General features: G+C 54.8%; 2 protein-coding genes and 1 long non-coding RNA gene across 4 annotated transcripts in view; 2 read left to right on the top strand and 1 right to left on the bottom strand.

Moving 5' to 3' along the window:
* Window positions 1-2531, bottom strand: part of LOC118521318 (uncharacterized) — a 78568-nt gene extending 76037 nt beyond the window's left edge. Inside the window, exon 1 of the long non-coding RNA XR_013450001.1 lies at window positions 2179-2531. This is a non-coding gene — a long non-coding RNA (uncharacterized LOC118521318). The remainder of the gene's footprint in view (window positions 1-2178) is intronic.
* Window positions 1-22349, top strand: part of CADM3 (cell adhesion molecule 3) — a 35831-nt gene extending 13482 nt beyond the window's left edge. Inside the window, exons 2-10 of one of the 2 annotated variants that reach the window (XM_036069776.2) lie at window positions 3816-3917; window positions 5975-6115; window positions 6618-6770; window positions 7434-7571; window positions 12730-12900; window positions 15042-15132; window positions 15552-15721; window positions 18235-18360; window positions 20534-22349. In XM_036069776.2, coding sequence (XP_035925669.2) covers window positions 3816-3917; window positions 5975-6115; window positions 6618-6770; window positions 7434-7571; window positions 12730-12900; window positions 15042-15132; window positions 15552-15721; window positions 18235-18360; window positions 20534-20652 — 1211 coding nt within the window. In that variant the 3' untranslated portion in view covers window positions 20653-22349. The remainder of the gene's footprint in view (window positions 1-3815; window positions 3918-5974; window positions 6116-6617; window positions 6771-7433; window positions 7572-12729; window positions 12901-15041; window positions 15133-15551; window positions 15722-18234; window positions 18361-20533) is intronic. The other variant, XM_036069777.2, reaches the window with a different exon arrangement.
* A 183-nt stretch (window positions 22350-22532) lies between these two features.
* ACKR1 (atypical chemokine receptor 1 (Duffy blood group)) lies at window positions 22533-25789 on the top strand. Its single transcript, XM_036080116.2, has 2 exons — window positions 22533-24362; window positions 24768-25789. The coding sequence occupies exons 1-2, from the start codon at window positions 24339-24341 to the stop codon at window positions 25737-25739; spliced, it is 996 nt and encodes a 331-aa protein (XP_035936009.2). The 5' UTR covers window positions 22533-24338; the 3' UTR covers window positions 25740-25789.
* The last annotated feature ends 1272 nt before the right edge of the window (window positions 25790-27061 follow it).

Genomic DNA, 27061 nt, shown 5'->3' with positions numbered 1-27061 from the left:
TACAAGGTGATCAATAAATATCAATTCCCACCATATTGTAGGTTCTAGAGCTTCAGCCTCGCGATGGTCTACCTTCTCCTTTGTCCTGTTTCTTCCTCCTCCTCTTTGGTTTGCTTTTTCCTCTTCCCTGGCAGATGCTGAGCCTGGTTCTCACAACAGAAGATGCCCAGCATCTTGGAATCATTTATTAAATATTTGTTTATTAAGCCCCTTCCATGTGCAGTATGCTGCATTAGAGCCCGTGCTGGATACAGAGATGAATCAGATATCCCCACCTGTGGAATCTTTATAATTTAGGAGGGAAGCCAAACTTGCAGTACAACACAGAGTGATGCACAACTTAAGAAAAGTAGATCAAGTGTTGCAACTCAGAGAAACCAGAAGCCATTTCCATCCGAGACAATTAAGGAAGACTTACCAGAGCAAATGCCACAGAAAGTAGGCTTTAAGCACTGGTAGGGCTTAGATGTATGAAGATGGGTAGAGGGCATTATCAGCAGGGTTATGGTAGGAAAGGGAATGTAGGCAGGAAAGCCAAGGGTTTATAGAAAACTCAGACTGGCATCATGTCTGGGATATGGGTAGGATAAAGGAAAGACAAAGCTGGAAGGCACAGTGGCGTCAGACTGCCCAGGATCTTGAAGGCCAGCCTAACACATCTGGATATTATCTGCAGACCATGGGAAGTCAGTGAAGGCTCACAAGCAGGAAGACAGTAAGGCCTATTTGAATAGAATCTCTTCATTGCTTTTCCCTATGAGTAGCCTGCCCCCCCCAACAAGTGGCTCTGTGGTCCAAAGTCTGCATTTCCCTCCAGTGTCCTGCCTGAGCAGAAGGTCCACTGTGTCCACTGCAAAGTCCATGCCGCCCTTTCAGAGCGCTCCTGAGTTTTCTTTTCCAACTGGAGTCCACAGAAGGAATTTACGCTGATGTCATAAATGATGAGCACAATCTGAACCCAAAGGCACAAGGCTTTTGCTGCCCCGGTCGTAATTTCTGCTACTTATCCATGTTTCTGTTAATAGCATTATAATCACTCATCTGCTGCTGGGGGAATGGCCATTCTGCATTTATCATTACAGGTGCACAGTGTTATAAGAACAGCGAGAAAACTTTCAGGCATACTAACAGACAGTTCTCAAGAGAAGACATGCGATCATAAGTACTCTTCAGAACTAGAGGGAGAAATATCACCGCAGCAGGGAAAGAAACACACACACACAGTTATCTGTTCACCAGCTTCTTAAAACGCTACAAACCAGAGTGAGTTCCCTGGAAATCTACAAACACAATATATGTCATTTATTGGAGGCTATTCATTTTAATTATCTGTCCCCTCATCTGAACAATTCAGTGTGGTTTGAATGCCCTACCTTACCATTTCACATATTCATCCTATACAGGGGGAGAAAATGCCAGCAAAATGCAGGAGGGGAGAGATGAAAGAAATAGAAACAGGAGGGAAAAACAACTGAGGGAATGCAGCAAAAAAGCACAGAGGAAAGAAGGCGCAGGAGAGTGGGACGAAATCCACACTGTTGGGCAGATATATCCTCTGCCTGACTGTGAACAGAGCAGAGGGCCAGGTGTGTCTGAATGAATGACCAGAGCCAATTTAATGCACCAAGAACCTGCTCTGCACTGAGAGCTGAAGATACAAAATGAACAAGGTCAGGCCCCTGTTCTTAACCAGCTCAAAGTTTAGATGGGGAAACTGATAAGTAAACAAGTGTACTGCAATACAATGGGCAGAAATGCCACACGAAAAAAGAGCTGTTGAAAAAGCTTTGAGAGCCCCAAGGGAGAGAGAAAGAGGATTCTTGAGAGGTGTGCTATTTGTGTGCCTTTAGGTAAGTCACTGGACCTCTCTCAACCTCATCTCTAAAAAGCGATTCTGTTGGCTGCCTATCTCTCAAGGTTGTTTTGTCTTTAAATGAACTGGTGGCTGAAGATCCACCCTGCAAACTGAGAAGTCCTGTGCCAAAGTCTGAGAGCGCTATTCCCTCCGCTCCTATTTGGTGCTCACGTAGGGCACATAGTACCAGGACTGGGAGTTGGGGGTTAAGCATGGACCCCTCTCTGGCTTCTCTCTGACCCTCTACCGCCCCAATCTGGCTTTCCACCGTGTGTCCAAGCACCCACAAATACAAAACCTGGAAAAGAAGATGAAACACTCACCAGCGTCAGGTTGCCTCCAGGCTTGAAGTCCGCAGAAGGCAGCAGGGCCAGGGCCTGGCCCCCGGTGGGGGGAAGGGGGGCGGGCACTGCTGGGTCGGAGAGCCCCTGTGTTAGCACTGGCCACCTCTCCTGGCGGCCTCAGTCTTCTTGCCTCCCTTCACCAACACTTTCCCTGTCCCCTTTGCTGCCTACTTCTCTCCGCGGGCTCCAGGTTTTCTGCTGTCTCTACTTTCCCTCCCCATTTGGACACTGGTGCTAACACTCCCGGAGAAGAACGTTTTCTCGAATTTCCTGGAGGATGTGTGTGAGGACCAGTGGAGGCCGGTGACCCCCTGAGGCGCTCTCTCGGGGCCCGAGCCCTCTTCCTCCGCCTCGCCCACCCCGCCACCCCGGCCACCCCCTCCCTCCCCTCTCCTCCCTTGCTCTCCCCCGCAACCTGTCCCTTCTCCCCTTTCCTTCAGATTCCGCAATTCCCCCCCTCGTCCCGTCCCCTTTCTTCAGGCCCCCGTCTCAGTCTGGTCTCGCACCCCCGACCCGCACCCCCGACCGCCCTAGCACCGCGGGGGCAGCGTTGGCCCGTCAGGTTCCCGCGCGCCCGCCCCGCCCCGCCCCGCCCCGCCCGCCAAGTTCCCGCGACTCCCGGCCCGGGACGCGCGGCCGCTCCGGACTCTGCTCAGCAGCCGATGACGTCACTGAGCTTTGCGCCAGTGATTGGCTACTTCTGGGTTTGCGGCGGGAGACTCGGCAGATTCGCGTGGCGGGTTTCTTTGTCCCTCCGCCTCTTCAGGTGGAGCTGGGGACCCAGGCCCTGGGCTCCGTGCCGTGCTTCTCCGGCAGGTGCAGGAGCCACCGGCCGGGAAGACAGGCGGTGACTCAGGCCCTGGGGTTAGTTGTGGCCGGCAGGGAGCAGAGCCAGGGGAATCAAGTGGGCAGCGGGCCGGGCGCAGGAGGAACAGTCCAGACTGCGCGTCCCCTAGCAGGTGGCCGTCGCCGGCCCGCCGCGGTCTGTCTGCAGTGGTAGGGGCCTCAGCTGGAAAGTAACAGCTCTGGACTTGGGATCAGGCATTAAATTTCCGATCTTTGTTCTTCTGTTTGTATGACCTTGGGCAAGTCACTTCAGCCTGTTTCCACGCTGCAAAACAGGAACCAGCGTGTTTATTTCACAGGTCTACTAAAAGGATTAAGAGTAAACGTATTTTGTAATTACTAAATCTGTTGTTATTTTAGTAGATAATATGGTGTAGCAGAAAGAATCCTGGATAAGGAATGAAAAATCTTCGCTTATCTTTCATTTTCTGGGATGACCTTCACCAAGTGACTTGTAACCTTTGTAAGCTCCATTGTCCTTATCTGTAAAGTGGGAGAACTGGACCAGAGGATCTTTAAGGTCTCTTCTGGCTCTGGCTGGTAAAACTCAGCATCCTCCTTTTATCTCTCCTTCAGAGGAAGAGCTCACTTCCCTTTTCAGGACTCTAGTTAATCTCTCCCCTTTGTGAGAAACCCACCTTCTCTTAGGGATCCTGGAGAACCTGCTTTTCATTAAGGGCCTGCCCTCTCCCCACCCTCAACAACCAACGTATCCCAAATGGTAGCCGCAAATACGTAGGGCTCATCCTTGATGGAGATTCTCTCCCCAGGCTACTGGCAGGAGCAGGATTTGGAGCTGGGAACTCTGGCTCCACTCGGCGAGGCCATCAGCTCCACAGTCTGGAGCAGCTCTGACATGCTGGCCAGTCAAGGTGAGAATCCAGGACCCTCATCTCAATGTCCCTCAGTTCCTTCAGCCATCCTCACATCATCTCCCACTCATGTTGCCTCTGCCCTATGTTCTCAGCCCCTTCATTACCACACAGCTCCATCCGACATTTTAGTTCTTAGTTCCACACCACCAACTTCTCTTGCACCTACGCCTCTTCCCTTACTCCGGTGCAGAGACCTCTGTATCCCCTACACCTTTTTCCCAAAATAAAATGATTCCAGGAGGAGGGTATTACTCAGAATAAAGAGGTTCTGAAAGACACAATCGAGGTAGAATTCTTCAAAGGGACCCAGGGATAACAGGATTACTGGTCAAAACTTGGTATATGGCGAGCAGTAAATGACAGGTTTCCCAAACCTTTAGTTCAGATGCTTAAGGGATAAATCATGTCCCAGTGTACTCAGCCAGCTCCGTCTCTGGCTCACTAATCTTAAAATCATCGTTTAAATGTTCAAGTTAGACGGTTACTTGAGGAGCATTCCCATGAAAAGGCCCCTGCATTGAGAGTCGAAGAACAGAATCGTAGTCCCCACTGGAGTCCCTGGTTAGTAGAATGATCATAGGCAATCACTCCACCTCCATGGCCTCATTGTCTACATCTGTAAAATGAGGGAATTGGATTCCGTGATCCCTAAGATCCCCCTCAGTTCTGTTATGATTCTAAACACTAAAACCAGCGGCCAGACTTTGTGCACCAACGTGAAGACGGACACCCCGAAGCGCGCGTGCTCGTTATCAAGTCCAGCACACGCCACCTTCTCTCCTCAGGGCCCCTTCTCTGCTAGGAGCATCCATTATGTATTTCTTGGAAATGGAGCTCTGGTGACCAAGGAGGAAAGGAATAACAGACAGGGCAGGGGTAAGGTCAGTGCCAGGGGGAGGATGGGGATTGTTTAAAATTACTCAATTAGGAAACGCAGGAAGTAAGTTCCTTGGCTTCCTATTCAGAGAAGAATAATGCTGCTTAACTGGTTTCGTGCCACCGAAGGGATGGTGCGGATGCTTCAGAATCAGAGCTGGAAGGTGTTGTGCATTTTCGTCCTGTGGAAGTCGCTGCTCTGGGGTCACAGAAAGTCAGTCCTGGAGATGAGGGAGTCAGCATGGGGAGCAGAAGCCAAGCGGTGGGGAACATGGAACAATGTTGGGTGGAGGCAGAAGCGAGGGTCATGCCCTGAGGGCTCCCGGCTAGGCCATCTTGAGGGCCCATTTGGGAGTCAAATGGCTCATCCATATGTTACCTTATTCGTCCTTTTTTTTTTTTTTTTTAATTAATTTGACTAAGGAGAGAGGGGTGAGAAAGTATTTCCATCACATGGCAGGGAAAACTTTAATCCTTTACTCTAAAATAACAGGAGGGGGGTGATTTGGGTTGGTGTGTGGAGAGGCCGGTTGTCCGGGTACTGAAAGAGTGTGAGCTGACGATGAAGGGAAGTTATTGTGGGAGGAATTCAAAAGTCTGTGCCAATATGTTTCAGCTTTTCTTTTCTTTCTTTCTTTTTTTTTTTTTTTTTAATCTTTTTGGTTGCTTATTCCACAGTTTTATCAGCTACCTCTTATGTAAACGAATGTGGGACCCAAAGCTGGCTCGGCCTTCTCCTCGCTTTTAGTTTTGGGATTATTGGTCTCAACCGCCTTTCCTGTCCTTGCTCGAATAGGCAGGCACAGGCAGGAAGGCAGAGTGTAGAATGACAGATGCGTGTGCGTGCTTTCAAAGTGAACGGCAGAGCCTCTCAGGAAAGATGCATGTGCGGTGCTCTGTGTAGATTTGGGCGCCTTTATTCCCCTAAATGTTTGTGGCCCTGTCAGTTCACTCAGCAAACATTCAACAAGTGACTGTTTTTCTGTGTATTCCGAGCAAGAGGAAATAAGGTCTGTCTCCCCTTCCCCACCACCTCTCTTCCTTCTCTCACGATGCCTTACGAGAACACAGACACCCGGGCCTTGGACCGCCGCGGTTAGATGAGGCACGCTTTGGCCCAGAAGTGGGTGGAGGGGCCGGGGCTCCCTCAGGAAGCTGACCCCCTTGTACTCCTGCAGATAGCCAGCCCTGGACATCGGATGAGACAGTGGTGGCTGGTGGCACCGTGGTGCTCAAGTGCCAAGTGAAAGATCATGAGGACTCGTCTCTGCAGTGGTCTAACCCTGCCCAGCAGACTCTCTACTTTGGCGAGAAGAGAGGTACTGTCCCAGGTGTCCTCTCTCCGGGGGCACTGTGGGCTGGGGCAGGGGTCCGCGGAGCCCGGGGCTATATGTGCCTGGGGTGCGGAGGCTGGGCACTGGGAAGACATGCTGTTGGAGGAGGCAGCTACGCCAGGGGCTCCTCCCCTGGCTCCAGAAAAACTAGTGTCACAGCTCTGACCTGAACCATGCACGGTCCCACGGGGTCCTCCCTGGCGACACCCCAAAGCAGCCCTAGGATTTAGCTGGTGTCAGTGTTGCCCCGTGTACTTCACACGGCAGCCCACGAGATTCAAGCCTACTTCTCTGAGCGTCCCTAAGGCTGCTGTGCCTGCCCAGTGGCTCAGGAAAGTGACTGACCGCATAAAGACTGCTCAAACTCAGAAGCAGTTTTCCCTGCCCCGAACCATGCTAGACCCCTTCTCCCAAAGACTCTGGCCTGGGCCTGGAAGATGAACAGTGCCAGTAAAAGCCCTGCTTCCCGTTCTCCCGATGTCCCCAGCCCTTCGTGATAATCGGATCCAGCTGGTTAGATCCACACCGCATGAGCTCAGCATCAGCATCAGCAACGTGGCCCTGGCGGATGAGGGCGAGTACACGTGCTCCATCTTCACCATGCCCGTGAGGACCGCCAAGTCCCTCGTCACTGTGCTCGGTGAGGCTCCCCAACCCCAGGGGCTCCACAGTGGGCTTCCTTGCAAACACAGCTCCTAGGTGAGCCCCCGAGGCAGCCAGAGGCCAGGCAAGTCTCCAAGCATTTGGGAAAACTTCAGTCTGTGCTTCCTTCACAATGGAACCAAGTGCAAATAGCACTGGGTTCTGATCTTTTCTCCTCTACTTACTGTGTGCTCTGGGAGGAATCTCTTATTCTCTCTGAGCCTGAATTTCCTAACCTATGATAGAAAGATGCTAACGTCTATTCCATGAACCTCCCAAGATTATATGAGGAAAACGAGAAGTACTTGTAGTGTATGATTCTATTGTCCAAGTACCCCAGCCGCTTACATGCTCTTACCTGGGTCCTACATTTCAGTTTTCTTCCTTGCTCCCCTGAGCTTCACACCATTTCTTTAGCCAGCCAGTTTTGCTGTGGGGTGTCAGGTCATGTATCAGATCTTCCCTGTGTGTCCTTACAGAAGAGATTGAAGGGAAAGATGATTTCTCTAGTCTTCTACCCATTCTAAACCAAAGTAGGACTCATGCATCCTGACTCCTCTCCCCCTCCCCCCCGCCACTGAGGGGCCATCTCTGCAGGGAGAGCTGAGGTCACCTCATGGTGCCTCTCCTTCCTATCTTGGCCATCCCCCGTCCATGGCAGGAATCCCACAGAAGCCCATAATTACTGGCTACAAGTCCTCATTACGGGAAAAGGAGACAACCACCCTAAACTGTCAGTCTTCTGGAAGCAAACCTGCAGCCCAGCTCACCTGGCGGAAGGGCGACCAAGAGCTCCACGGTACGTCCCCCTGCTTTGGGGTTCAGAAGGAGGTGGTGGGGTGGGTGAGGAAGAGAGGGGTACATGTCTGTGTACGTGCACATTAGCGTGGTGCAGAAGGAGAAGGACAGATATTCTGTGCACACTCGTGTGTGTGTGTGTGTGTGTGTGTGTAGGGCCTACATTCTCCCTGTGTGTACATAACCATTTCACAACTTTCTAAGTTTGTCTAAGTTGAGACTCGCCATCTGTATGTCTGCCGTGGGGCCCACACTGTATCTGTATGTTCGGGCTCACTCTGTGTGTGCGTGTGTGTGTGTCTGTTCTGTACTCCAGGAGAACCAACGCCATCTGTATGTCTGCCGTGGGGCCCACACTGTATCTGTATGTTCGGGCTCACTCTGTGTGTGCGCGTGTGTGTGTGTTCTGTACTCCAGGAGAACCAACGCCATCTGTATGTCTGCCGTGGGGCCCACACTGTATCTGTATGTTCGGGCTCACTCTGTGTGCGTGTGTGTGTCTGTTCTGTACTCCAGGAGAACCAACGCCATCTGTATGTCTGCCGTGGGGCCCACACTGTATCTGTATGTTCGGGCTCACTCTGTGTGCGTGTGTGTGTCTGTTCTGTACTCCAGGAGAACCAACGCCATCTGTATGTCTGCCGTGGGGCCCACACTGTATCTGTATGTTCGGGCTCACTCTGTGTGCGCGTGCGCGTGTGTGTGTCTGTTCTGTACTCCAGGAGAACCAACGCCATCTGTATGTCTGCCGTGGGGCCCACACTGTATCTGTATGTTCGGGCTCACTCTGTGTGCGTGTGTGTGTCTGTTCTGTACTCCAGGAGAACCAACGCCATCTGTATGTCTGCCGTGGGGCCCACACTGTATCTGTATGTTCGGGCTCACTCTGTGTGCGTGTGTGTGTCTGTTCTGTACTCCAGGAGAACCAACGCCATCTGTATGTCTGCCGTGGGGCCCACACTGTATCTGTATGTTCGGGCTCACTCTGTGTGCGTGTGCGCGTGTGTGTGTGTGTTCTGTACTCCAGGAGAACCAACGCCATCTGTATGTCTGCCGTGGGGCCCACACTGTATCTGTATGTTCGGGCTCACTCTGTGTGCGTGTGCGCGTGTGTGTCTGTTCTGTACTCCAGGAGAACCAACGCCATCTGTATGTCTGCCGTGGGGCCCACACTGTATCTGTATGTTCGGGCTCACTCTGTGTGCGTGTGCGCGTGTGTGTGTGTTCTGTACTCCAGGAGAACCAACGCCGTCTGTATGTCTGCCGTGGGGCCCACACTGTATCTGTATGTTCGGGCTCACTCTGTGTGCGCGTGTGTGTGTGTGTGTTCTGTACTCCAGGAGAACCAACGCCATCTGTATGTCTGCCGTGGGGCCCACACTGTATCTGTATGTTCGGGCTCACTCTGTGTGCGTGTGCGCGTGTGTGTGTGTTCTGTACTCCAGGAGAACCAACGCCGTCTGTATGTCTGCCGTGGGGCCCACACTGTATCTGTATGTTCGGGCTCACTCTGTGTGCGCGTGTGTGTGTGTGTCTGTTCTGTACTCCAGGAGAACCAACGCCATCTGTATGTCTGCCGTGGGGCCCACACTGTATCTGTATGTTCGGGCTCACTCTGTGTGCGTGTGTGTGTCTGTTCTGTACTCCAGGAGAACCAACGCCATCTGTATGTCTGCCGTGGGGCCCACACTGTATCTGTATGTTCGGGCTCACTCTGTGTGTGTGCGTGTGTGTGTCTGTTCTGTACTCCAGGAGAACCAACGCCGTCTGTATGTCTGCCGTGGGGCCCACACTGTATCTGTATGTTCGGGCTCACTCTGTGTGTGCGCGTGTGTGTGTGTGTTCTGTACTCCAGGAGAACCAACGCCATCTGTATGTCTGCCGTGGGGCCCACACTGTATCTGTATGTTCGGGCTCACTCTGTGTGTGTGTGTGCGTGTGTTCTGTACTCCAGGAGAACCAACGCCATCTGTATGTCTGCCGTGGGGCCCACACTGTATCTGTATGTTCGGGCTCACTCTGTGTGTGTGCGTGTGTGTGTCTGTTCTGTACTCCAGGAGAACCAACGCCGTCTGTATGTCTGCCGTGGGGCCCACACTGTATCTGTATGTTCGGGCTCACTCTGTGTGTGCGCGTGTGTGTGTCTGTTCTGTACTCCAGGAGAACCAACGCCATCTGTATGTCTGCCGTGGGGCCCACACTGTATCTGTATGTTCGGGCTCACTCTGTGTGTGTGCGTGTGTGTGTCTGTTCTGTACTCCAGGAGAACCAACGCCATCTGTATGTCTGCCGTGGGGCCCACACTGTATCTGTATGTTCGGGCTCACTCTGTGTGCGCGTGCGCGTGTGTGTGTGTGTTCTGTACTCCAGGAGAACCAACGCCATCTGTATGTCTGCCGTGGGGCCCACACTGTATCTGTATGTTCGGGCTCACTCTGTGTGCGTGTGTGTGTCTGTTCTGTACTCCAGGAGAACCAACGCCATCTGTATGTCTGCCGTGGGGCCCACACTGTATCTGTATGTTCGGGCTCACTCTGTGTGTGTGTGTGCGTGTGTTCTGTACTCCAGGAGAACCAACGCCATCTGTATGTCTGCCGTGGGGCCCACACTGTATCTGTATGTTCGGGCTCACTCTGTGTGCGCGTGCGCGTGTGTGTGTGTGTTCTGTACTCCAGGAGAACCAACGCCATCTGTATGTCTGCCGTGGGGCCCACACTGTATCTGTATGTTCGGGCTCACTCTGTGTGCGCGTGCGCGTGTGTGTGTCTGTTCTGTACTCCAGGAGAACCAACGCCGTCTGTATGTCTGCCGTGGGGCCCACACTGTATCTGTATGTTCGGGCTCACTCTGTGTGCGTGTGCGCGTGTGTGTCTGTTCTGTACTCCAGGAGAACCAACGCCATCTGTATGTCTGCCGTGGGGCCCACACTGTATCTGTATGTTCGGGCTCACTCTGTGTGTGTGCGTGTGTGTGTCTGTTCTGTACTCCAGGAGAACCAACGCCGTCTGTATGTCTGCCGTGGGGCCCACACTGTATCTGTATGTTCGGGCTCACTCTGTGTGCGTGTGCGTGTGTGTGTCTGTTCTGTACTCCAGGAGAACCAACGCCATCTGTATGTCTGCCGTGGGGCCCACACTGTATCTGTATGTTCGGGCTCACTCTGTGTGTGTGCGTGTGTGTGTCTGTTCTGTACTCCAGGAGAACCAACGCCGTCTGTATGTCTGCCGTGGGGCCCACACTGTATCTGTATGTTCGGGCTCACTCTGTGTGTGCGCGTGTGTGTGTCTGTTCTGTACTCCAGGAGAACCAACGCCATCTGTATGTCTGCCGTGGGGCCCACACTGTATCTGTATGTTCGGGCTCACTCTGTGTGTGTGCGTGTGTGTGTCTGTTCTGTACTCCAGGAGAACCAACGCCATCTGTATGTCTGCCGTGGGGCCCACACTGTATCTGTATGTTCGGGCTCACTCTGTGTGCGCGTGCGCGTGTGTGTGTGTGTTCTGTACTCCAGGAGAACCAACGCCATCTGTATGTCTGCCGTGGGGCCCACACTGTATCTGTATGTTCGGGCTCACTCTGTGTGCGTGTGTGTGTCTGTTCTGTACTCCAGGAGAACCAACGCCATCTGTATGTCTGCCGTGGGGCCCACACTGTATCTGTATGTTCGGGCTCACTCTGTGTGTGTGTGTGCGTGTGTTCTGTACTCCAGGAGAACCAACGCCATCTGTATGTCTGCCGTGGGGCCCACACTGTATCTGTATGTTCGGGCTCACTCTGTGTGCGTGTGCGCGTGTGTGTGTGTTCTGTACTCCAGGAGAACCAACGCCATCTGTATGTCTGCCGTGGGGCCCACACTGTATCTGTATGTTCGGGCTCACTCTGTGTGCGCGTGCGCGTGTGTGTGTGTGTTCTGTACTCCAGGAGAACCAACGCCATCTGTATGTCTGCCGTGGGGCCCACACTGTATCTGTATGTTCGGGCTCACTCTGTGTGCGCGTGCGCGTGTGTGTGTCTGTTCTGTACTCCAGGAGAACCAACGCCGTCTGTATGTCTGCCGTGGGGCCCACACTGTATCTGTATGTTCGGGCTCACTCTGTGTGCGTGTGCGCGTGTGTGTGTGTTCTGTACTCCAGGAGAACCAACGCCATCTGTATGTCTGCCGTGGGGCCCACACTGTATCTGTATGTTCGGGCTCACTCTGTGTGTGTGTGTGCGTGTGTTCTGTACTCCAGGAGAACCAACGCCATCTGTATGTCTGCCGTGGGGCCCACACTGTATCTGTATGTTCGGGCTCACTCTGTGTGTGTGCGTGTGTGTGTGTGTGTTCTGTACTCCAGGAGAACCAACGCCATCTGTATGTCTGCCGTGGGGCCCACACTGTATCTGTATGTTCGGGCTCACTCTGTGTGCGTGTGTGTGTGTGTTCTGTACTCCAGGAGAACCAACGCCGTCTGTATGTCTGCCGTGGGGCCCACACTGTATCTGTATGTTCGGGCTCACTCTGTGTGTGTGTGTGCGTGTGTTCTGTACTCCAGGAGAACCAACGCCATCTGTATGTCTGCCGTGGGGCCCACACTGTATCTGTATGTTCGGGCTCACTCTGTGTGCGTGTGCGCGTGTGTGTGTGTTCTGTACTCCAGGAGAACCAACGCCGTCTGTATGTCTGCCGTGGGGCCCACACTGTATCTGTATGTTCGGGCTCACTCTGTGTGTGCGTGTGTGTGTGTCTGTTCTGTACTCCAGGAGAACCAACGCCATCTGTATGTCTGCCGTGGGGCCCACACTGTATCTGTATGTTCGGGCTCACTCTGTGTGCGCGTGCGCGTGTGTGTGTGTGTTCTGTACTCCAGGAGAACCAACGCCATCTGTATGTCTGCCGTGGGGCCCACACTGTATCTGTATGTTCGGGCTCACTCTGTGTGTGTGCGTGTGTGTCTGTTCTGTACTCCAGGAGAACCAACGCCATCTGTATGTCTGCCGTGGGGCCCACACTGTATCTATATGTTCGGGCTCACTCTGTGTGTGTGCGTGTGTGTGTCTGTTCTGTACTCCAGGAGAACCAACGCCATCTGTATGTCTGCCGTGGGGCCCACACTGTATCTATATGTTCGGGCTCACTCTGTGTGTGCGCGTGTGTGTGTGTCTGTTCTGTACTCCAGGAGAACCAACCCGCGTTCAGGAAGATCCCAATGGTAAAACCTTCACCGTGAGCAGCTCAGTGACGTTCCAGGTTTCCCGTGAGGATGATGGGGCTGACATCGTATGCTCTGTGAACCACGAGTCCCTAAAGGGGGCCGACAGATCCACCTCTCAACGCATCGAAGTTCTATGTATGTGGTGGGCTTCTGGGTGAAGAAGGATCAGGTATGAGATGGTGGGGGGGGAGAAGCGCTCGTGGCTCTATGCGAAGCACCGTGCACAGATAAGTGATGAGGGGTGACAGCGCCAGGCCAGGAGTCAGCAAGCTTTTCAGTAAAGGGCTCCATAGCAAGTATTTGAGGCTTTGGGGGTCACATGGTCTCTGTCTCAACTACTTAACTCTGCTGTTGCTGCCGGAAAATAGCCATAAACAGTATGTCAACACATTAGTGTGGCCGCATTCCAATAAAACTTTATTCACAAAAACACAGAGCTGGCAGGATTTGGCCCCAGAGCAAGTTTACTAAGGCCTGAGCTAGGCCAGGGTTATGCAGCTAGATTGTAAGCTCTAGTGGTAACTATAGCAAGCCAGGGGTCAGAAGATGCAGGTGCTAGTCTGCCCCCCGCCCCCCCCCTCCAGGCTCTGTGAGGTTAAGAAAATGGCTTTACCCACTGAGCTTGACTCTTTATTTGCTCTATAAGAAGATGAACCTGGTGATCACTAAGGCTTTTTCCTAGACCAACATACTGTGATTTCAGGATCCCAGATTTTCCCTGTGGTCCTCCTCGTCTGCCCCAGCTCTGCAAGTGTTCTTGGCTCTCTGACCTACAATGGCCACTGTCGTAGTCCCTACTTGGAACCTTTCCAAGGGTCTTCGTTTCTCTGTGGAATCTGCCTTGGGTGTGGACAGGAAACTTCCACCCTCACCTGAGGAAATTTGTTAAGTTTTCTGAGTCAGGGAACCAAGAAAAAAGAAAAGAAAGTACCGAGGCAGAAGACAGAGAGTTATAAAATAATGCATTTCTTATCCTAATTTATCTAGAGGCGGGCATTTTCCTAAAATAACTCAGCTGCTTCATCTTCTTTCTTATGGAAGACCCAGGACTGAACTTGGCACTCTTCAAAATTGCTAGACCCATTGCTGAAACCTGAATGTGAGGCAGGTTTGGGGCGGTGTCGCTTCCCATTTGGCAAACTCTCCAGCTGGCGGCAGACGGCCCCGATTCCAGCTGCGGGGCCACCACCAACTCGCTGTGCCCCTTTCACCAAACTTGCCGTCTCCCAGGGGCTGCTTACTTCCCGGAGTTAGCGTGAAGGTCAAGGGGAAAATATCTGTGAAAGAACTGTGCAGACTTCAGAGTTGTCTATTGCTGTAAGGTGTTTCTCTGCTGATTAGTTAGAAGTGTGGGGCCCCAGGCCCGGGTCCCTGTCTAGGGCTCAGGAAGGCCCTCCCATGTCCGAACCCCGCAGACTTCTCTGTCAGGTACCAGGCCATCTGGCGCTGACTCTCTAGGCCCAACTGTGATCAGCAGTCAGTCAACAAGTGCTGGACTCCAGGCACTGTGCTAGAGGTTTCTATGGCTGTGGGGCCCTGGAGCACCCATCTTCTCACCTGGCCTGATGCTCTTTGTCCTGTTTGATCTGACAGAAACACGTTCATTAACTGGTTGTTAAGGTTGGCTCTGTCCTTAGGGGAAGCTCGGCCTCTTTATCTGTTGTTCTAAACCAGCATCTGGCTGTATTGTGCGTGCGGCCATCTGGACCCAGCCTCCCAGCAGCCCTTTGGCGCCGGGGCAGACGCCATCACTCCTTCACAGAGCTCATCTATACCCTGTCAGTGTCTGCCGCCCAGATACGACCCCCACCTCTTGTTGTTGGGGAGCTCTTACTTCACTGTTGGACTGACGGTGGAAAATGATATCTTGTGTTCCCTTGTTGCTTTCAGTTTAAACTCCCAGCAGAACAGAGAGGATGGAGAGAGTGTGAGCTCAATAAACGATCCAATTCAAGTTCACTGGTTACCAAAAATGTGTATTAAGTCGACCCTTTCTCAGCTCTCTGTTAGGACGTCCTTTCGGTCCCCACCACGACAGATCTTCAGAAATCCTACCTCTACGGGGTTGCAGTGCGAATCCCACGCGCGTTCAGTAGCAACCGTGGACTGGGCTCGCGGCAGGCGGGGGGTGGAGGCCTCCGTCCCCGGCCCCGCCAGCGCTTGAGACTTCTCGGGATGGAAGCCGTAATGCGCAACTGGATGATGGCGGGATGGCGGTCCTCCTGGATGACGGACGGTGTGGCCATTGTGCGCTGATGCCCTTTCCTTCTCCACAGACACACCGACGGCGAAGATTAGGCCAGACCCCCCACACCCCCGCGAGGGCCAGAAACTGCTACTGCACTGTGAGGGCCGTGGCAATCCCGTGTAAGAGGATCCGCTTCCCGCCCCAGCGCACCTCCGCACCTCAGACTGTGATCTTCCCTTAGAGTCTCCCCGTCGCCCCCTCCTGTCAGCCTCTTGCCTTCCCTGTCCCTGCCCTGCGCCGTCCGTCCCCCACCTGTTTCTCCTGCAAAGCAGCAGAAGGGGGGCACTCTCTGGCTGCCCCCATGGTCCCCGTAGGATCCACCAAGTCACAGTCAGATACGAGTCAGGAAATCACCCTCATCCTCAGGTCGAACCCCAAGGGGTCACCCCCCCTTCAGCACCTCGTGCCCGTGGCCCCTGTAAGTCCTTCAGGCTGCGTCAAACCGTCCTTGACTTCCTCCACCCAGGTGTTTTTCTGTCTCCCTTCAGCCCCCTGGCCTGCTCTCTCCCAAACACGTGAGATTTCTCTGCCTCCACAGACCCCAGCAGTACCTGTGGGAGAAGGAGGGCAGTGTGCCCCCGCTAAAGATGACCCAGGAGAGTGCCCTGATCTTCCCCTTCCTCAACAAGAGCGACAGTGGGACGTACGGTTGCACGGCCACCAGCAACATGGGCAGCTACAAGGCCTACTACACGCTCAACGTGAACGGTGAGCCGTCCCAGCCCTCCCCCGCATCCCCCTCGCCCTGTCCGCCCAGCCCACGCCCTGTGTCTCGGCTCCTGAGAGCAGCCCTTGCTGTGCCCTAGGGGCAAGGGAGGGGACAAGAGCCCACCGCGGAAGGGCCTGGGACTTGGGCTCTAGGTCCGCTCTGGAATGTGTAATACGGAAGCAATCAGCAGGATGGCAGGCTCTCGTCTGCCTGGTTAGCACTGGTGGCCCACCGGACACCGTCCTCCCCCCTCTGCGCTCCCCAGGCAGCAACAACTACAGTTCTGTGTGGAGAGGCCCCAGAGTCTCACCGGGGCCAGTGTGGGAGTTCCCCTTTCCAGTGGGCTGTCTCAGGGCTGCCACTCTGTGACCCACAGGGGACGCGTGGTGCCACCACCACCTCCTCCTTGCTGCAGACCTTGGACAGGGCAGGGTGGGTCCAGGCAGAACACAGAGGTCTGCTGGTACGACGCTGAGACACAGGGCATTTTCTCTGATGCCTTATCTCCCAGAGACACTAGTGATGCTTCTTCTCTGAAGCTCTTCCCAAAGGTGTGACCACAAAACCCAGGAGCCGTGACAGGCTGGCACAGAGGTCCCCCTATTGGAGAGTGGGCAGAATTTTTGAAGATCCCAGTGGCAGTGGGGTCCTGCCAGAAAACCTTATAAGCTCAAAATAGGGGAAATGCATTGTCGGGGGAACACCAGAGGCTCCCTTGCTGGAAATGCCCGTTCAGTCAGTGAGGTGATGGCAGTCGGGCCTCCCATGGGTAAGAGACCTGAGACCCGTGGCAGCGTGGTGTTTGTGTAGATGGGGTGAATCTGACTCCAGGACAGGCCTGGGTATGTGGGAACTGCCTCAGCACCACAAGCAAAGCTAGTGTAGGATGCCAACATCAAGGACCAGTGTCAGCCCCCAGATCTCCCCCCGCCAATTCCGAGGGTGACCGGCAGGGCGCTGAAAGTTCTTGGCCCCTGTGGTTGGTGGTTGGTCTCCTGCGGGCCCGCCCTCCCCCACCCAGTCCTGTCTCACCGCGTCCACTTCCAGTGCTGACACCCGGCGGTAGGAGGAGGTTCTGCATCTCCTTCCAGGCGTCTCCTGAGCAGTCCTGGCCCCCCCAGCCTGGAAGGAATAAAGGAGTTCCAGCAGAGACAGGGATCTGTAACTGATGACCCCACACGTCAGTTTGGCCATGGAAAGCTCTGTTTTTCTAAGGCATTTCCGTTTCCATAGCCTCGGAACAATTATCCAGCATTAATTTTTTTTTTTTTTTTTTTTAGTGTGGACTGTGTGTCACCTGCTGCCCGGGGGGAAAGACAGGGGCGACGTCCCTCTGCTTCTTCCCATTCAACACCCTCACACCCACCTCATCATATCATGGAGCCCCCAGGCCAATCCTCCCCCCACCCCCAAGCAGAGCATAAAAAACCAAAACATAAATGTTTTCTTGTCAAATTAGCCATAGCAACAGTCAAGGAACCAAGAAGCTGGCCCAGTCGAGCTTGAGGAGACGTAAGATAGGAAAGACAAAATATACAAGGAGTCCGTGGGGCATCAAGACTCAAGCTGAGTCTGTGGGAAAACAGCAGCACTCCCATGGGTGGGAGAGTTGTATCTACGGCTAATGTAGTTTTGGACACATCAGAACTGTGTCCTGGGCCTGGGCACTGTCTTGGATATTTGGGACCCAGACTAGGCTGGTGCTGTCCGTGGCATGCCTGGCCCAGTGTGTGCTCTGAGGATCTACATGCCCCCCCCCACCCCGTAGATGCTGCAGTGGAGGGCAGAGACATTAGCCACCATGGGAGGAAGCTTGGGGTGGGGGCGGGGGGGGTTGCATCCATGAAGGAAGTCTTTGCCTTTCCCACAGACCTCTGGATGGTGGGATGTGATGCTGGAGTCCCAGACCTCCCGGAGGAGGCGTGCTGGAGGACTGGGATGTCGTTGCATCTCAGAACTGCTCTTTACACAGCAGCCGTAGTCCGTGGCACTCTGGGAGGTGCTGTCAGAGTCCCCATTCCCAGTTTCGTCGGTATTCCACTGCCCCTCCTCTGTCTGGTCTCCGGGGGACGGGGAATAGGTTGGGGGCCCCGCTAGAGAGGCCAGCTCTGAATGGCAAACAGACAGGAAGTAAGAGGGCCTGGAGGAGATAGAAGGAATAGTCTGATACCCCGAAAGTAAAAGCAAGAGCGAGAACAAGAGACGATGTAGGCATTAAAGCAGTGAACTTTGACCAAAGCTTCCATGCCAGAACCAATTTAAAGGGTTGAGTGTGAGCAGATTTGTCCATTTATTCAGGAATACATAATTGTTTTAAACAATTACTGTGTTCCAGACACTGTGTAAGAAAAAAGGGTACAAAACAAGGCATATCCCTCCTGCCGTATGATCCAGTCCGTTCTGCTGGCGTCAGCCCGTGTTCTGTGCTGAGTCCGATTGCCCACGGCCAGACCAGAGACACTCTAAGACCAGGGCTCTCCCCAGGTCTGACTGTGTGCATCCCTCCCCGCAGACCCCAGCCCGGTACCCTCGTCCTCTAGCACTTACCACGCCGTCATTGGTGGGATCGTGGCATTCATCGTCTTCCTGCTGCTCATCCTGCTCATCTTCCTCGGCCACTACTTGATCCGGCACAAAGGTCAGAGGCAGCGGGGAGCCTGAGGGCAGGTAGGGAGGCAGCCGGGAGCCGGCTGCAGGACGGGCCTTTGGGGACTCAGCTGGCCCCTTGGAGTGTGAGAGGAAGAAAGAAGACAGCCAGCCCTGTGATGACTGAGCACCACCAACCCGCAGTAGAGCCTGATCCCTCGGTGATCACCCAAGTAAAATGGAGCCTTCCCACTCAGTCCGCGGCTGCTCCCACACCGCTCTGCCCCCAGGGTCTCGTGCTTTCAGGCAGAGACCTGCCGACTCTGCCACTCCGTCCCATCTCTTCCTGCGCTGGCTTCCTTTCTCATCTCTTTGTCCTTTGGTCCCCCGGCGCCTTGTCCCCACACCATCTCTCCTCTCCTCTCCTGTATCCAAGCCTGCTGACTCCTCACAGACTTTCCCTCTGTACCTACTTTAGCTAGCAGTCCAACTGCATGGGCTGACCCGGATCTCAGCTACCTGCTCGTGGCTGACCTGCAGTTTCCCTGTCCCCAACCTAGGGTGGGCATGCATGCTCGCTACACACCTGCTCACGTGTACACACATGCATGTGCACACAGGTGCACACATATGCACATATGGAGGCACACGTGTATGCATACACACATGTGCACGCAGGTACACGCATATACTCACACATACACATACGTGCACACATACCCACGGGTGTACACGTAGACCCACACACACCTAGAGGTGCGCACATATACATGCGCACATTCACATGTACACATATACACACGGGCGCACATACATGCTTATACACACATGTGCACGCAGGTACACGCATATACTCACACATACACATACGTGCACACATACCCACGGGTGTACACGTAGACACACACACACCTAGAGGTGTGCACATGTACATGCACACATTCACATGTACACATATACACACAGGCGCACATACATGCTTATGCACACATGTGCAGATGCACACATACACGCATACCTGCACACACAGGTACACACATGTACATGTACATACTCACATGTATGCATAAACATAGAGGCGCACACATGCTTATGCACACATGTGCAGGCACATGCATACGTGCACACATACAGATACACAGAGACACATACACACCTATAGGAGCACACATGTACATGTGTGTACTCACACGCACGCACACACACATGTGCAGACACACATGCACATGCATACGTGCACACATATACACACAGAGACACATACACACCTATAGGAGCACACATGTACATGCGTGTACTCACATGCATGCACACACTTACACATGTGCAGACACATGCAAATGCATACGTGCACACATACAGGTACACAGAGACACATACACACCCATTGGAGCACACATGTACATGTGTGTACTCACATGCACACACATGTGCAGACACATGCAAATGCATACGTGCACACATACAGATACACACACATACACACCTATAGGAGCACACATGTACATGCATGTACTCACACGCACACACACTTACACATGTGCAGACACACATGCACATGCATACGTGCACTCATACAGGTACACAGAGACACACACCTATAGGAGCACACATGTACATGCGTGTACTCACATGCACACACTTACACATGTGCAGACACACGTGCACATGCATACGTGCACACATACATGTACACAGAGACACATACACACCTATAGGAGCACACATGTACATGTGTGTACTCACATGCACACACATGTGCAGACACACATGCACATGCATACGTGCACACCTACAGGTACACAGAGACACATAAACACCCATTGGAGCACACATGTACATGTGTGTACTCACACACACTTACACACGTGTAGGCACGCATACCCATGCATACACCCATACACACATACCTGTGTATGTATACACACATATACACACCCATGCACCTATACACACGCACACACGGGGCTTTTTTTCCTGTTTTATAAATAAGATTCTAATTAAGGACTGCATTCATTCATTAATTCATGAGGTGTGGTCAGGTGATGGATGTTGGCAGCAAGATGCAAATTGGGTCAGGTGGGGAGGTAGAAAGCTCTAAGCAGGAGAAACATTGCAGGAACGGCTGTGGTGGGCGGGCAGGGCAGGGCAGGGGTGGGGGGTGGGCTTCAGAGGTGTGGAAACTGCTCCTGAAAGTGACAGGAGGAGCTTCTCCCTCTCTGCAGGAACCTACCTGACACATGAGGCCAAAGGCTCGGACGACGCCCCGGACGCAGACACGGCCATCATCAATGCAGAAGGCGGGCAGTCGGGCGGGGACGACAAGAAGGAGTATTTCATCTAGAGGCGCCCAGCCACCTCCTGCGCCCCCCAGGGGCCCCACGGGGACTGCTGGGACCATCACCAACCTGGACTTGTACAGAGCGACCCCAGGGCCGCCCCTCCCGCTTGCTCCCCAGCCCTCCCCACCCCCCTGTACAGAATGTCTGCTTTGGGTGCGGTTTTGTACTCGGTTTGGAATGGGGAGGGAGGAGGGCGGGGGGGAGGGAGGGTTGCCCTCAGCCCTTTCCGTGGCTTCTCTGCGTTTGGGTTATTATTATTTTTATAACAATCCCAAATCAAATCCGTCTCCAGGCTGGAGAGGCAGGGGCCCTGGGTGAGGAAAACAACAACCCTGGAGTGTTAGGAGGAGAGTGAAGGCGGAGGGGTGAGGACAGGGAGCCAAGCCGGGCTGGTGTGGGGGGCCCTCCCCGGCCCTCCGCGTCCGTCCTCTACCATGGAGCAGCTTCCTGGCCTCCGGGGGGGCAATGGGGAGGTGGTGAGCAGAAGCTGGAGGGGGCTTTTCCTCTGCTAGTCACGCACCTCAAGCTACGGACAGGGAAGCAGGTACCACCCGGTCACACCTCCTCCAGCACAACGGGAAAGGGGTGAGTGGGGGCCCCGAGGAGGTGTGACCCGCAGGTGGAAGGCAGCCACGCAGGGACCCAGGGCTTCCGCATGGGGAGGACGCAGGTCCCTGCCCGGAGGGGGTAGATCTGCAGGGGGAGGACGGCGGAGAGGGCCGTGTTACCCCTCACCCCTAGGGCGAAGGAAGCCAGGCCCCCGGGGGGGGGGGGGGGGGAGGGAAGCTCCAGCAGCTGTGGGAGAGGCGCTGCTCCCGGCCCCTGGCTCTGACCCGAGCCCCGCTGTCGCTCGGCCACCGCTTCTCTCCGGCATCGCTCGGCAACCACTCCTCCCGTCTTGTGCCGCCTGTGCCCCTTCCCGTTCCCACAGCAGCCAGGCAGACATAACAACAAAAATACTAAAAGGCGCTTCGCTGCACTGAGCTGTGTCCTGCCCAGACGAGGGGCGTAATGTGAACTCTGTGAGTGTGTGGTTACGGTGTCCGTGCTTGTGTCCGTGTGTACATGCACATGTGTGTGAGACAGAGCCGGAGGGGGCGCCCGGGCGGGGGGGGGGGCTGGGACGCTGCAAGGAGGGCTTCGGGCGGGCCGGGCTCCTAATCAGGCTGTGGACCTCACCTGGGCTGTGGCTCCGTCCCCGTGTGTCCCAGGCCACCCTCAGTGCCCATTGGTCATGGAGAAAACAGTCCCAGGATGTGTTTCGCTCAGTTGTCCATCTCGTCTCTCCCTAAAACACAGAGCATTCAAACCCTGCCTCAGTTTCCCTTCTCAGAGCCACGGAGCCCGTGCCACAGCTTTGCTATGCACCCCTCAGGCCGCTCCCTGGCACCGACCCTGGGAGGACCGCTGTCACTTCTTTCCCCTGCAGTCTGTCCCCTGCGCGGCGAGGGCTGGGGGTGAGACCTCGGTCTCCTTCCCATTTCCACCCCTGCTTTTGATTTTCTGTCTTCCTTCATTGCCATGGAGATGAGGTTGCCCACACTCCCTGAGCCAGGGTGCCCCTCGGCGCCGCTCACCCCTCCGGCACATCCTCCCTGCTGCGTCCGCCAGGCTCGCCCACCCCCTCCGTTCAGGTCATAGCCTCGTGAATCTTCCAGCCACTGGTTAGGGCCCTTGGGCACTGCAGGCACCTCCCACCTCAGCCAGGGCCCCCCCCCACAGCAGCAAGGCAGCCTAGGGCCCCAGGCCTGTCGGCTCCCTGTCTCCCAGCACCTTTCCTCTTTGAGCTGAACCACTCTGTCCATATTACACAGAAGCCATATTTGTACGGGGGGCGGGGGGGAGGGGCCGTTGTGCTGTGTGTGTCTGTCTGTGGGGGGGGGAGGGGAGCAGGGAGGGGATCGTGTATCTTTATAATCTTTCTAACTCTCCTGTGCTAATCTCAGAGGGGCCACCCTCAATATATCTGGATTATCCGTGTCGTCCGGCTGCCTCCTTCTTGCTCCAGTTGGGACGTGTGCGTGTGAGGGTGGTCCTGCTGGTGTCCCCTGCGTCCGGCGCCTCTGGGGGTGGCCGTGTGCCTTGCCATGCCCCCTCCCAAGGGCATCCCTGTATGGAGACCACAGAACTCTCCAAGGGAGAGAAGGGTGTTTAGCCCCCTTTGGGGTCCTGGCCGGGTGCTTGCTTTCCAGTGTGTTTGGGGAGGGGTAGTCTGACTGCTCCCCGTGCCCATCGCCAGGCGGTGCTGGAGAAGGTTAAAATGAAGGCAGAGGCTCCACCAGCCCCAGTGCAGGACAGACCCTCCCCAGGGACCACTGTCTAAGCCGCTCACGTTGAACCTGAAACTGGAGTTGGCATCCTGGGAAGAAAGGGGGTGAAGATCTGCGTAAGGCGCCCACCTTTTGTGTCTTGGCTTCCCTATTCTGGCTCCATGCACCCCCACCTAAATGCAAAAGAGCTTCTTGGTGAGATTGGAGTTGAAACATGCCATGCTCTCTTGGAGTGAAATAGTGTCACCTAACCAGCTCCTGAGACTCCATGACTCACCCCTCCCAAAGTCCCGGCTGTTTCCCCACCCGAGAGAGTAAAATGCAGGGAAACATCAGAGATGGTGCAGAAGCCGGGTGGGGGGTGCGGCAGAAGAGCAGAGGTGTTGGCTCAGGGCCTGCGTCTGCAGAGTCCACGCTTTCGCTCGCCAGCCAGAGAGAAGTAGAGGACCCCACCCCAGTAAGGGACTGTGCATGTCGCTGAGATGCCAGCCAGTGCAGCCGTTCCAGAACCTTTATGTCCCCCAACAGAAATATGAATAGAGATTACCCCATAGGCAACCGTCCCATTTTAAAACATGTTGCCCCATTGTCCCCCAGAGCCTGCTTTAACTCGTCAGGCCGGTACTGTGCTGGCTATGGAAAATGCATTCATTGCGCCCATAGGTGGCTAGACGAACGCCCAGTCGCTCCCCGAAGGAGCTTCATTATGCAGCCTTGAAAGCTGCCCCCCAGCCCCTCCCGTCCTCGCACGGAAACACCCAGACACCTGCCTACCACCTAGCGCTCAGATATGTGCATGCAACATACAACACACAGCCACACACATAGACTGGGGCGCACACGGGCGGGGCGCTGGGGCCATCAGCCCCCCGCGGATCAAGCCCAGGCACCACTCACACCCCCTCCCACAAATGTCGCCCTGGAGCCAGCTTTCCCTGGATCCAGTTCAAGGGGGTGGAGACTCAGTGAGAGTCATCAACTGCCCCTTCCCTCCGCCTTCCCAGCAGGTCTCTTATCTCTGTCTCACAAGTCACCCCTGGCCCCTCTTCCTTCCTGGTGCTCAAAGACTCCGTCCTTGCTGGAAAACCCCCTGGCTTCTCAGCCCCCCTTTCCACCTTTGGGAAAATACCCACTATCTGCTGGCCGCCTTTTTCCTTTCCCGAGCACAGGTCCCCACCAATGGAATCCAACCTCAAAACAGGAAGCCCCGGGCTAGTGCCCCTTCTGCTCCTGAGGCTTAGGCAGGCCATGGGCGTGGGACGGAGTCTTCCTGAATGCCCAGCTCCCCCCACCGCCTATCCCATGGCCCTGCCCAGAACTGATGGCCTTCATTAGCCCCTGGCACTTATCTTGGAGCCGCAGCTGCCCATAGGACGTTCCCAGCCCTTCTCTCTGCCTGCCCCGAGTCCAGCAGCGCCATGGGGAACTGTCTGCAGCACCAGGTGAGTGTGGGGCCAGGCCCATAGTCCCCCATCTCTTTGCCTCACCACCTCTTTCGGTCTGCCCGGGGGCCTTTGCACCTCTTCTCTTCTCCGCTCCTCTCTTACCCTTCCTTCTGTTTCCTTTTTCTCCTTCTTACTCTGGTCTCCTGGGTCCCCCATCCATCCGGGTCCCTAGCGCCCTGGCCCTGACCTTGTCCGGCTCTTGCTGCCTGTCCGGTCCCCTCCCCTGCTCTTCTGCCCAGGTTCCCAGGCTCCCTGTTCCATCCTCTCCCACTGTCCCCCTGTGTCCCCTCCTCCAGGCTAGCCTCCCCTCCATCTCCCCCTCCCGCCCCCTCATTCCCAGGGACTCTTCAGTGGGGTAAACAGATGATCTGACTGCCTGTCCCCTCTGGGGCTGTCCTCCAGGTGGCGGATGAGGACTCTACTAAGTTCCCCTTTGGAGACGATATTTGGGACGAGTTTAATGATTCCTATGACCTGAACTATAACTACAGCAATGTGGACGCAGCTGCCCCCTGCCGCTCGTGCAGCCTGCTGGACGGCTCCTCGTTGCCCTTCTTCATCCTCACCAGCGTCCTGGGCATCCTTGCCGGCGGGGCGGTCCTCTTCGCGCTCCTCAGACCTCTCTCCCACTGGCAGGTGTGCCCCGAACGGCCTTTCCTGGTACAGCTTGCCGTGGGCAGCACCCTCTTCAGTACTGCGGTGCCCATCCTGGCACCGGGGCTGAACGGTGTCCAGGGCACAGCGCTGTGCCATCTGGCCCACATGGTCTGGTATGGCTCAGCCTTTGCCCAGGCTATGCTGATAGGCTGCCATGCCTGCCTGGGCCCCAAAATGAGCACAGGTCAGGTCCCCAGCATCACCCTGGGGCTCGGTGTGGGACTCTGGGGAATGGCTATCCTACTGGGGCTGCCAGTCACCCTGGCCACTGACACTTCCCGTGGATTCTGCTCCGTGACATTCAGCAAGAGCCAATGGTTTCTGAAGCTGTCACACGTCATGGCCTGCTTCACCATCTTCACCTTGTTGCCACTGGGTTTGCTAGGAGCCAAGGCACTGATGAAAATACTGGGCAGGTGGCCGTGTCCCTGGGTCAACGTCCTGTGGGCCTGGTTTGTGTTCTGGTGGCCCTATGGGGTGGCTGTGGGCTTCGACTTTCTCGTGAGGTCCAAGACCTTGGTCCTGTCGACATGTCTGGCCCAGCAGGCCCTGGACTTGCTACAGCACCTGGCAGAGGCCGTGGCCATTCTGCACTGCGTGGCCACACCCCTGCTCCTGGCCCTGTCCTACCACCAGACGGCGCGCACCTCCCGGTCCTCCCTGCCCCTCCCGCTCAGACAGCCTTCTCATCTGGACACCGCGGGAGCAAAGTCTTAGCTCTCTTCCCACCTGTCTGCCTGAATTAAAGTCTGCGCTGCTTTTATGAAGCTGATGGTTTCTTATTTTATCCAGGGACATAGAGGAGAGGAAGGAGCATGGAGAGAGAGGCATTTCATGCCAGACCTTCCTGCCAGTGTCTGTTTCTCTAGCCGGCCTGGGGAGAGAGTGAATGATGTACAAACTTCCTCAGGGCGCACAGATGTTCTCTAGAGGTGTGGGGTTACTGCCGTCTCAAAGGGGGTTGGAGAAGAGATGCCAGAGTATGAGGGGAGCAGGACACTTGAAAAACTAGAAGACATGAAGGAGGAAGAGAAGCTGCTCCGGAAAGCAAATGAAACAGGAATAGAAACCGGAGAGAGAAAACAGAAAAAAGAGAAGGACTCAGAGCATGTCTCCCCACCCTGTCTGTCTTGTCCAGCCTTCCTCTCTGCCTTCTATGTCCCTGACACCTGTTGGCTTTGTTTAGAGAGCAGGGAGAGAAGCATCCCGGGGGGCTCCCTTAGTCCAGGGAACATATCAAGATAATTCGAAAAGCCACTTCCTAGGAGTCATCTCCCCGAGGTTCATTCTTCGGCAGGACCTTAATCCCCGTGTGTGTATGAGCGTGCACACTTGTGTGTGTGTGTGTGTGTGTGTGTGTGTGTGTGTGTGTGCGTGCATCTGTCTCCATCTGTTGGCACCTACGTCCATGCTGGGTGCATGCATGTAATACCACCAGTCCGCGTGTGGGTGCCTCTCCCTCAGTGTCCGACCACACACACCTGTGTGCCCGCCCTGCGCTCTCTCAGACCCTCCCTCCACTTTGCTCCACTCTCCATCCTTGTTTTCAGAATGTGGAATCAGGATTAACGACTCACTCCCTACCCAAATGTGTTTTCTTTCCCCTGGCATCTATGCCAGGTTTTCTCTGTGTGTCTGTGTGAGATGCATACAGGGGACCAAAAATCAAGAAGTCGAGAAGGTTGAGGCACTTCAAGGGGAGGGGCCTGACCTGACTCATCTTCTGCTTAGAATCCCCCAAATTTCCCCTTTGAACCCAGCTATCCCCCTGATGCTCTGGTTGCATAGTCATGGTCCTGGAGGCTTTTTCTCCAAGTTTGGGTAATGGTTGGAAGGACAGTGGATAAGCCCTCTCTGTAGGGGACGCAACTTCTACTGCCACCAGCAAATTCACCCTCGAGCCAAGATGCCACACACCCAAAAATGAGTTTCTCCCTCCAACCCAGTTGAAAGCTGGGGAAACTTGAAGGATACCTTGCATTGTCTGAATCGGGACACAGCCTGTCCTGCTTTGTAAAGACGTGATCTAACCTGGCTTT

This window comes from Halichoerus grypus, chromosome 7, assembly GCF_964656455.1.
Source record: "Halichoerus grypus chromosome 7, mHalGry1.hap1.1, whole genome shotgun sequence".
Taxonomy (NCBI): Eukaryota; Metazoa; Chordata; class Mammalia; order Carnivora; family Phocidae; genus Halichoerus; species Halichoerus grypus.
Note: the sequence above shows the minus strand (reverse complement) of the source record. Positions and strands in the feature narration are given on the sequence as shown.

Bases quoted from the DNA above. Each gene is read 5' to 3' on its own strand.
- ACKR1 (XM_036080116.2), top strand. From the start codon at position 24,339: ATGGGGAACTGTCTGCAGCACCAG. The intron at 24,363-24,767 runs GTGAGTGTGGGG...GCTGTCCTCCAG, and splicing joins GGAACTGTCTGCAGCACCAG to GTGGCGGATGAGGACTCTAC.